This window comes from Ostrinia furnacalis, unplaced genomic scaffold, assembly GCF_004193835.3.
Source record: "Ostrinia furnacalis isolate ACB-3 unplaced genomic scaffold, ASM419383v2 OfSCF1452, whole genome shotgun sequence".
NCBI classification, from domain to species: domain Eukaryota; kingdom Metazoa; phylum Arthropoda; class Insecta; order Lepidoptera; family Crambidae; genus Ostrinia; species Ostrinia furnacalis.
In genome coordinates, this window is record NW_021131691.1 from 388,291 (window position 1) to 398,874 (window position 10,584).

Here is a 10,584-nt window from a genome sequence, read left to right on the forward strand (position 1 = left end):
CTTTACATTACTTTGCCCTGTGAAGCGATCTTGAAATCCAATCTATCATGAAAGCTATTTTGTGTAGGAATGCATATTATTATGAGGGTTTGTCTTCTGGCTAACCTTTATTCTATTGAACATATTGTAAAGACTAAGTAGATACTTAGTTGCCTTTCGTTTCATTTACCTAAGTATTTACTTACAAATTGGGCAAAAAAATACCAATAAGCCATTTACAAATTTTATTTAACATTTAACCAAAACAGAGCTCGGTTAGCTCCAAAAAGAATCTTTGGTCTTCTCTTCTGACGTCTGATATACGGAAGTCAGTAACTGGAAGCCGTTTCGAGCTACCTGTCATAACAATTTCTGTGTAACCCCATTCCGTCTTGGGCGCTTCTTCCTGGAAACAAAAGTATAAGGTTAAATGATAATGCGGTGATAACACAACGGTTTCGGCATCAGACTGCGGAGTCAAGATAATTATAATATGTATAGTTAGACAAACCACATCAACCGCTAGACTAAACACACTCTTAACACAAGCTTTTATTTATAACTGAGTTTCTTCAGCCACTTCTCAGCACCAGCCCTGATAAAGTATTTGGATTTGAATCACGGTCTATCATTATCATCATCATCATCATCATTTCAGCCAATGATGAACATAGGTCTCCTCCAATGATTTCCATAACGACCGGTTGGAAGCGGCCAGCATCCAGTGCCTTCCTGTTACCTTTCTGAGGCCGTCGGTTCACCTTGGTCTATTATTCGTTCGTTCGTTCGTTCGTTTCAGCCAAATGACGTCCACTGCTGGACAAAGGCCTCCCCCAAGGTTTTCCACAATGAACGGTCCTGCGCTGCCCGCATCCAGGCTCTTCCCGCGACCTTTACCAGATCGTCGGTCCACCTAGTAGGAGGCCTGCCCACGCTACGTCTTCCAGCCCGTGGTCGCCACTCGAGAACTTTCCTGCCCCAACGGCCATCGTCTCTACGAGCTATGTGCCCCGCCCACTGCCACTTGATTTTAGCAATTCTGCGAGCTATGTCGGTTACTTTGGTTCTCCTGCGGATCTCCTCATTTCTGATTCGATCACGCAGGGAAGGGTCTATTATTAATGAACATAAATGCTTACCGTGCATCCATGACTTGCTGGCGGTAAACTATAGCTCAATGGACTAAAATCAGTCGTGTATGGGCCGATTGTCAAATCATTCCAGCTCAACATGCGTAGTGCAGTCTCCTTATACTCCGCCACGTACGAGTTTTTACAGTGGTACTTTATCTTCTGGATCACTTGGTTCGATTTTGATTGGAGCCATTCAATCTGATTCATTGTAACCTTAAAAACATTTATATGTATTAGACTATTTTGACACATTTTTTATTTTTATCAAAAATATTAATCGAGTACCCAATATGAAAATGGTGGCAAGGTTTGTAGGATTGATTTAGATGACTGGTTTCAAATCTGCAGTGATGGGTGATCTATAAAGGATTGCAAATGGCAAATCAGATAGAGATTACTTGCATTGGGTTAAAAATTATCAATTAATTAAGTGCGTGTTATCATAGTACCTATCGAACTGAATCTGTCTGTAATTATTTTTTTATAGCTGAACGGCTTCAGTTAGAGGTTAGATAGCCAGTTCCTCCGTGGCTTAGGATTCCGGGTGAAGCTCGATTCCACCTTCGGCCTGATCGTCACTTACCATCAGGTGAGGTACATGCTAAGAGCTTCCTCGTTGTGGATAAAAAAAAAATAGTGAGAGTTTAATCTTCCAAGTGTTTGTGAACAAACAGTCACATTCGAATAATATTTTGAAAATAATAATATGGCGACGTATTAGGATAATCAATTGAACAACGCTCTTGTCAAATTATAATATTTAAATTTTTTTAACTCACATTATTGTAGAATTTTGTTAAATCAAACGTTGTGTTGCTAAGCCAAAATGGACTTTCTTCAGCCGCATAATTTATAGCTTCTTTATGAGCCACCTCCTCCTTCTTTGGTTTTAGTATAAGACAAGTTCTATTTGTATCTTTTTGACACGTTACTTTAAATTTGTCTTCAGGATAAACCCAAACATCTCCTAAAAAGGGGAATGTATTAAAAGTACATTATTTACCAATCTTAATTTTATTTTTTATTAATTTTACGCTTGTGGATGCGCCAATTTGACCAGTATACATTAGACTGTACGGTAAACGGTAGTCTATGTCCGTGGCTTTATTTAATAAATGCTCACCTGTTAGAGTTTTTTCTTCTTCGTCACCTTCAATAAAGAATACAGTGTTGCAAAGGAATTTTGCGGGATCTTCGGCAGTTCCAATGGAGCTTAATGTGACATCTAAAACACAAAAAAATATAGGTATATAACCTATCTACCAAATATATTTTTTAAATATCTGTATGATCGAAACTTAATTCGAAAATGTATATAAATATTTTCTAATTAAGTTTCGATCAGATATTTAAAAAATATTTGGTAGGTACTTGTTGGGGACGACTCGCCGAGAAGGAGGAAATCGGCGAAATAGTGGCGCGAACGAATGCGTACACCGTTACGCGTAAACTGTAAATGTGTATGTTTTATGTGTTAATTATTGAATATTTAAGGTTTTAACATGTATTTGATGGTCTCTGTAATAATATTAAATAGCTTGATATATAATTTATGGAAATAATAACCGTTTATGTAAGTTACATAAGTAAAGATGGTAAATGATGAATAATTCTTTATAGAAGATGTAATTTATTAAGGACTAAGTTAAATCGTAGTATATAAGGAAAGACGAAACCTATGTACTACTTTTTACATGAAAATAATAAAGAGGACACATATTAATTAAGGAAAACAGATAATTAAGAATAAGAAGATAGGGAATCGCTTAGGAGTGAGCGAGATAGGCATGTGAGCGCTCACGGACGCGTCTGTCTGAGAGGGAGGGTTTGAAAGAGAGATAGCCTACATTCGGGCATGGCGATTGGTGTAGATTATGGGCGATTGCCGCGACTAAACCCTCGCTCTCAGACAAGACATAAGAAGCGCGCCTCGAGCCCAAAAATTTTTTTTTTTATTTTTTTTTATGCTAGACAAGGCAGGTATTTGACCGCAATCGCACCTGGTGTTAAGTGAGATGCAGTCTAGGACATTATTTTATGACAAAACCGATTGAAATCATAATTCATAATTAATTTTCGTCGGTTTTCAAGGAATTGTATAAATATATCATCCACTATGCGCAATATGCGCTAATGTAATTTTGTCTCATATTTACGAATCCAAGACAATAAGTGCCACTTTTGGTCTAAACTGAATAAATATTTTTGATTTTGATTTTGATTTTGAATAAAAACTCTTTAAAAAATGCTAACAAACTATCTTAATAAAAAAAACAATGAGTTTTTGTACCTGAGCTTTTCAGCTATCTAGGTACTTCAATCACCCATCAAACTGAGGGCTTAGTGTGTTTGATGTAAACTCACACTGAGCCCTCTATTACAGAGAACTCACTGTTATTTAACTCAACTGTGTCGCTGTAAACTTCTGAAGTTGCACAGCACAATCTAGGCTAACTCCAGACCAGGCTTATATCGCTTATTTTCTTTGGCCTCTGCAGCTGGACAAAGGGTCCACTGGAATATGGAACTACGGATGACACAATTTGTAGGTATAAACTTGAGTATTGGAAAATAAGTTTTGTACTTTAGGTACAGACGACACGGCACGTCAACGTAACCACTGCGGGTTCTTGTGCAGTTGTAATATGGGCGAGTTTGCAACAAAAATGGGCAGCCTGATGTGCTGTCGTGTGTACTCAAACACTAACATTTAGGACATAGGAAGAAGAAGAAATTGATGATCTAAGTCTTGCATTCTTTATCTAAGTAGATTACAGTTAACGGCAGTTGCAATTTCGGATTCAAGTCGCTGGAGACATTTGCAAAGATTTAGTATTTGTGTGATAAGCACTAAAATTTCAGAAGACAGAATTTTTACAATAAGTATAGGGTACATAAGTGTGAATTAGTCGGCCGTTTGGTGTAGTGGTTCAGAACGGACTACTATGCCGAGAGGTCCCGGGTTCGATTCCCGGCCGGGCAGAAATTGAAATGATGAATTTTAATTTCTGTGACGGGTCTGGGTGTGACTATGTATAATATGTATGTATTTAAAAAAAAAGTATATAAGTAGTATATCCGTTAAGCTTAGCACCCATAACACAAGCATTAAGTTGCTTACTTTGGGGCTAGCTGGCGCTGTGTGAAATTGTCTAAAGATTATTTATTTATTTAATTATCAGGACTACTCCTCTCGTAAATTAGAGTCATGTTCCTGCAATATGAAGACTAAAATGACCTAATGATGATGATCATGGAATCGGAAACCCTTCAGCAATAATAGTGTACCAACTAGCTTCTAACGTATAGATCGTTTCATCCACGAAGACGCGCCCCACCAATTTTTGGTCGAGGGAAGCATGCGGTGCGGGGAGTTTGATCCAAGCAATCTGTTGGGGACGACTCGCCGAGAAGGAGGAAATCGGCGAAATAGTGGCGCGAACGAATGCGTACACCGTTGCGCGTAAACTGTAAATGTGAATGTTTTATGTGTTAATTATTGAATATTTAAGGTTTTAACATGTATTTGATGGTCTCTGTAATAATATTAAATAGCTTGATATATAATTTATGGAAATAATAACCGTGTATGTAAGTTACGTAAGTAAAGATGGTAAATGATGAATAATTCTTTATAGGAGATGTAATTTATTAAGGACTAAGTTAAATTGTAATATATAAGGAAAGACGAAACCTATGTACTACTTTTTACATGAAAATAATAAAGAGGACACATATTAATTAAGGAAAACAGATAATTAAGAATAAGAACATAGGGAATCGCTTAGGAGTGAGCGAGATAGGCATGTGAGCGCTCACGGACGCGTCTGTCTGAGAGGGAGGGTTTGAAAGAGAGATAGCCTACATTCGGGCATGGCGATTGGTGTAGATTATGGGCGATTGCCGCGACTAAACCCTCGCTCTCAGACAAGACATAAGAAGCGCGCCTCGAGCCCAAAATATATAAGGAAAGACGAAACCTATGTACTACTTTTTACATGAAAATAATAAAGAGGACACATATTAATTAAGGAAAACAGATAATTAAGAATAAGAAGATAGGGAATCGCTTAGGAGTGAGCGAGATAGGCATGTGAGCGCTCACGGACGCGTCTGTCTGAGAGGGAGGGTTTGAAAGAGAGATAGCCTACATTCGGGCATGGCGATTGGTGTAGATTATGGGCGATTGCCGCGACTAAACCCTCGCTCTCAGACAAGACATAAGAAGCGCGCCTCGAGCCCAAAAAGTTCGTTCAGTTCAGTTCGTTCCTGAGTTAGTTCGCAGTTCGTCAGTTCGTGAATCCAGTCAGTCCAGTGCAGAGAAATCGGAATAAGTGCGAGTCGAGCTAAGCTCCTCCTAAACGCGACGCGGTTGCCCTTTTCGAACGGGCAAAGTGTAGTGTAGTTCTAGACTTAAGGACAGGACCTACATAGTGTTAAGTGAAGATTTGTGAATTTGTGAAGTGATTAAAGAAGCTATACAGTCCATTGCGTTTTTATTTATCAAGAACTATCGATGAACGGTTGGCGGTTCGAGCTCCGCCGATCAGACCCAGTGCACGCACCGACACACCGAGCGGCTACTTCAGATCCCAACAGTGGGCGGTCGTGCACAGTACTCCTCAAGATTCTAAAATGGTAGGAAGATTAATTTATTGTTAGAAATGTGTCGATGAAGTGGTTGTCTAGATAATATAATATTACTAGTATTATTCCTACTATTTGGTAGTTTTAAGGTTGAAAAACTTCGTCAATAGGTGCAAGTAATCAAGGATCAGATCGTAAAAGAAGAGGATAAATAGATTATCCCAAAAAATAAGCTGATGCTAAATATCAACATTGCAGATCACAATAATGTTACCTGGGTCGTCATTTTCAACTTTAATTTCTTGGAGGCATGTCCCGTGAAGTCCATGGCTTCCAGAAGGACCTTTGGGGCCCTAAAATTTTGAGCTCGGTTAATAAATAAATTAATATTTAATTTCATGAAATGTTTAGATAATTTTGAATTTACCTGGTCTCCTTTTTCTCCCTTTAAGGTTTCACCCTGTGACCAAAATAGCTTATTAGTAATAATTATGTCACACTGCAATCGGCATATTACTTCATTTTTATCAAAATATTTAGCGATGAAGTCGATACGAAATGTTAAGTAGATATATGAATGATATACACTTTTATGTATTTGTATAAATAATTCGCAAAACGGTTTAAAAACAGGGACAAAATGTGACATATTGCAAATGGCGAATCGACGACAATATCAATGGTTCTGCATTAAATATGAAAATGATAATGAAAATATTGATTTCCAGATTAATACGATACAAAAAGACTGACATCCTTATTATCTTCTTATTACATCTTTTGTGAGTAATAGTTTTAGATTTTTTATCTAGTAACGCAAAATCATGAATAGTGCTTACTATATCTCCTGGCATTCCAGGTAACCCAGGAACTCCTCTATCACCTTTTAGCCCCTGTAAATTAGAGACATTTTTTTAAATAATATTAGAAATACAGTTAGCACGAGACCGACTGCCGACAAACTGTTCAGTACGGCTAGCACGAAAAACTTTCGAGTTCGAATCGTTTGCGTATTCGAATCGCCATCAAAAGATTTAATACGAAAACTACAACAGCGCCCTTGTGAACGTGTCGTAAAGTGAACTTAGTATGAGAAATGGTTGCACGAAACTTATTTTGAGAATCAAAATTGTCACTTTATCGTTTAATTCGAAGGTTGAGTATCGAATTTTGTCGAATACGCAAACGATTCGAAGACGAAACTTGTTCATGCTAGAGGTATAGCAGTTTGGCAAATTAGTATTAAGTAAAATCTATGTAACTTTTATGAGATAATAAATAAAAAAAAATGTAAGCAAAAATAAATATGCTTGTATCACGAGTAGACACACCACAAAAGTAACTTTGAATTCTCTTTCGGTAAAAATATACCATCAAGTTTACAACAGCAAAACTCTTACTATCCCACGACATTTTTAACCTTATTTCCTTGTTTTAAGGTCCAAAGAAAACGGCAAAAACTGGCTTTATTCGTTAAAAACAGTTGGTTTATTTAACTGGCAATAACACTTACTCTGTCACCTTTTTCTCCAACACAACTTACGACATCATGCCATTCATTCTGAAACCCAAAAAAATATATTGAATAAAATGTAATAGATATCAAAAAATTTAAAAAATAATAATACTAATAAATATACTTACAGCATTTACCGTACACATACCTGAAATAAAAAGAGTAGAATGGCTCTTAATTTCTTGATATAAGAAAATATGTAAACAAGAACTTTTACACTCTGTATTTAGAAACCAACCTACCTCCGACCTAGTAGTACAATAAAATTACACTTAACACTAGAGTGCTCGCGCGGGTGACATAATGTCACCCAGGGTGTAAATTTTGTAAATATTTTTTCAAGGTATCGAGCTACAGTGCTGCCTTCTTAGGTATTCCTCGAGCATGTATTGTCGCACATGATAGTAGTAACGCCATCTTGCTAGACGCATCAATGTGAGTGCAGAAAACATTTAAAGTGTTTGGGTGACGCATGTCCCCCGCGCGAGCACTCGAGGAATTGTTTGAGATCTTATCATCGCGGTTTAAAATCAAGTTTACTTTCATGTAAGTTCAAAATTATACTTTTTAACCATTTTTTAAACTTTTACGATAATTATATTGCTTTATAAGCATAAACTGATGCAAGAAAGTAGTTGTTTTAGATTGTAAGTAATGTAGTAATAATACACCTAGGTCTATAAAATTAAAAACCAGGATTCTTCTGGGGTTGCGAGAACACCAACTAGCACAAAACTTGCCAGTACTGTGGCAAAGGACGATGTGTTTATCGCACAAGAGCAAGAAATCGAAGCACTCGTAAGAAAATGTAACAAGTGGAATAGGCGTTTTTGTCTAGATCATCAAATCAAATCGTGCCCGAGTTGTGATCAAAATATAACAGAATAAGATCAATCTATTGATTAACTTTCTAATTAGGTGATATTTTTGCCAAAATAATGGGTCCAAGGACTATTTAAACGACTTTGGTCTCGTCGACTCTAAAATATTTGGAAAAATATTGAAGTATTTATTTTGGTGTATAATATGAGTTCATGAAAGAATTACTCACTTTTTTTAAATTATTTAGTAAGAAATATTGTTTATGTTTAATATCATCATCATCATCATCATTTCAGCCATAGGACGTCCACTGCTGAACATAGGCCTCCCCCAATGCTTTCCATGTTGATCGATTGGCACCATGTTACTCGATATATGTTTAATATTATAAATTGTTTTACTTGTATTAATTAAGATTAGAAAAAATAAACCCATATCATAATGGGTGAATGGGATTGGAATCCCCAAGGAAAACGCAAACGTGGTCGACCCAGGCAAACTTGGCGGCGCACTGTAGCGGACGAGGCGAAGAAGATCGGCAAGACCTGGAGCGAGATCAAGCGAGAAGCTCAAGACCGAACGAGATGGAGGACTGTTGTGGACGCCCTCTGCCCCATCTAGGGGACATAGGACCATAAGTCAAGTCAAGTCATAATGGGTGACATATGTGACCCGCGCGAGCACTCTAGGAGTATTTAGGAGCGCGAGCACTCTAGTGTTAATATTACAAAAGAAAAGATTTTGATTGTTTCTTTGTTTTGGATTTGCTCCGAATCTACAGAACAGATTTGAAAATTTCTTCCCATTAAAATCCTACATTATTTCTGATGGACATAGGCAGTATGAAGGTCGTCTGGTCAGCTAGTTCTAGAATAATTGAGCCCTTCCATAAAACACATTGTAGCTTTGTGTTAACTTGTATCGTCATTCGTAGACCCGAGAAAAACTTACCTACGGCTTTATCTTCAAAAACTTCCTGAAAACCAATTTATAGTATTAAAACTCTTATGAATTATTTTCTTTCAAATTCGTTATTTATCTTTGGCATGCATTTTATTCATTTGTGTGCGGTTTGATTACAATGACTCTACATCATCATAATGAGTTGCGCCATTTTAATTAAATTAAAACAAACGTCAAAAGTTTGTCAAACCTATCCAAAAAACAGTTAGGTAAAGTTATAAAAACGTTTCAAGTTAAGATGGCGCAACCCAGCCTTAAGGACGTACCATTTATCAACACGGAAAGGGATCGTAATCGTAACCATAATCAACTCGATGCGGTCAGTATTCTTTGTATGAAAGTCCATACTGCAACGCACACTTATCCGCACCGTGACGTAAAAGCCTCGCGGTTGACAGAACGCGCGAAAAATCAAAAAATCAAAATCAAAATCAAAATCAAAAAATATTTATTCAGTTTAGACCACAAGTGGCACTTATGAGTCAGTTTAGACCATAAGGGGTACGGAGTTGATCCCTTTCCGAGGTGATAAGTCTGCAATAACCTTTATTGTGATAAAATTAATGTCATGTAAATATTATGTTGTTCTTACCACGTCGGCTTTATAACCACCTGAAACAACAATATTTAGATTAACTGGTTGAAATTAGCTGTAAATGATTAAATTTCACGCATCTGTACTAATATTATAAAGCTGAAGAGTTTGTTTGTTTACTTGAACGCGTTTGAAAAATTCTTTCAGTGTTAGATAGCCCATTTCTCGAGGCTATACAACATCACGCTACATATAATTATATCAATAGGAGCAGAGCAACAATGAAAAATGTTGCGAAAACGGGTTTTCAGGCGTACCAAGTCGCGGGCACAGCTAGTTTGAATATAAAATGACTAATAAAAAAATATTTAAAATTTGCGTTGTTTCGGAATTTTGCGGGATCTTTATACTTGTTTTTCAGAAACTCTATGATTTAACTAGTGTTTATTTATATGTAATTTATTAACTTTAAAAAAAGCGATGCATATTCTATTAGTTCCCAAAAAGAGCTTACCAAATTCCACAAGCAAGAAGAACAAACATATTAAAAGTTTCCAGGTCATCATTGCGGACTACTGGGACCAACTAAATGGTATTTATTAAATTTTATTGTATTAACCACCTTTTCCTTGTATTATTTTTCACTATCTCACTGTTGTGGTTTGGTTCTGCTCCGATTTCCTTTTACAAACAGGTATTTTAGAGTAAAACTGCGCTCATACTGGACATTTGAATTCATCTTTACTTTTAAAGCCGAAGAGTTTATTTGTTTGCAAGTTAGCTTGAACGCGCTAGTGTTGTTAAATATTATTCTTGGTATTTTTACGGAGAATTTAATTTAACACGTGCAAAGCCGCTGGAAAAACCTAAACCTCCATATTCATCTGGCATTAAGTTACATAGAGGGTCGTGCTCCTGCAGTGGAGACTAAATGCGCTTGCACTGCTTCTTCTCAGCACTGGCCCATTTATTGTCCCGAAGCAGTGGAAGGGTTAATACTGGGACATGTTAAAGTGCTTTTATAAGCCGTGGGTGGACCATGGAAGGCC

General features: G+C 36.9%; 1 protein-coding gene across 1 annotated transcript; it reads right to left on the reverse strand.

Annotated features, from left to right (window-relative positions):
• Positions 1 to 209: 209 nt before the first annotated feature.
• LOC114352786 (collagen alpha-2(I) chain-like) lies at positions 210 to 10,139 on the reverse strand. Its single transcript, XM_028304512.1, has 12 exons — positions 10,050 to 10,139; positions 9,593 to 9,612; positions 8,989 to 9,013; positions 7,344 to 7,363; positions 7,213 to 7,260; positions 6,539 to 6,592; positions 6,127 to 6,159; positions 5,974 to 6,052; positions 2,236 to 2,337; positions 1,892 to 2,079; positions 1,119 to 1,325; positions 210 to 385 (listed from the first exon to the last, which is right to left on the reverse strand). The coding sequence occupies exons 1-12, from the start codon at positions 10,099 to 10,101 to the stop codon at positions 236 to 238; spliced, it is 978 nt and encodes a 325-aa protein (XP_028160313.1). The 5' UTR covers positions 10,102 to 10,139; the 3' UTR covers positions 210 to 235.
• Between the last annotated feature and the right edge of the window lie 445 nt (positions 10,140 to 10,584).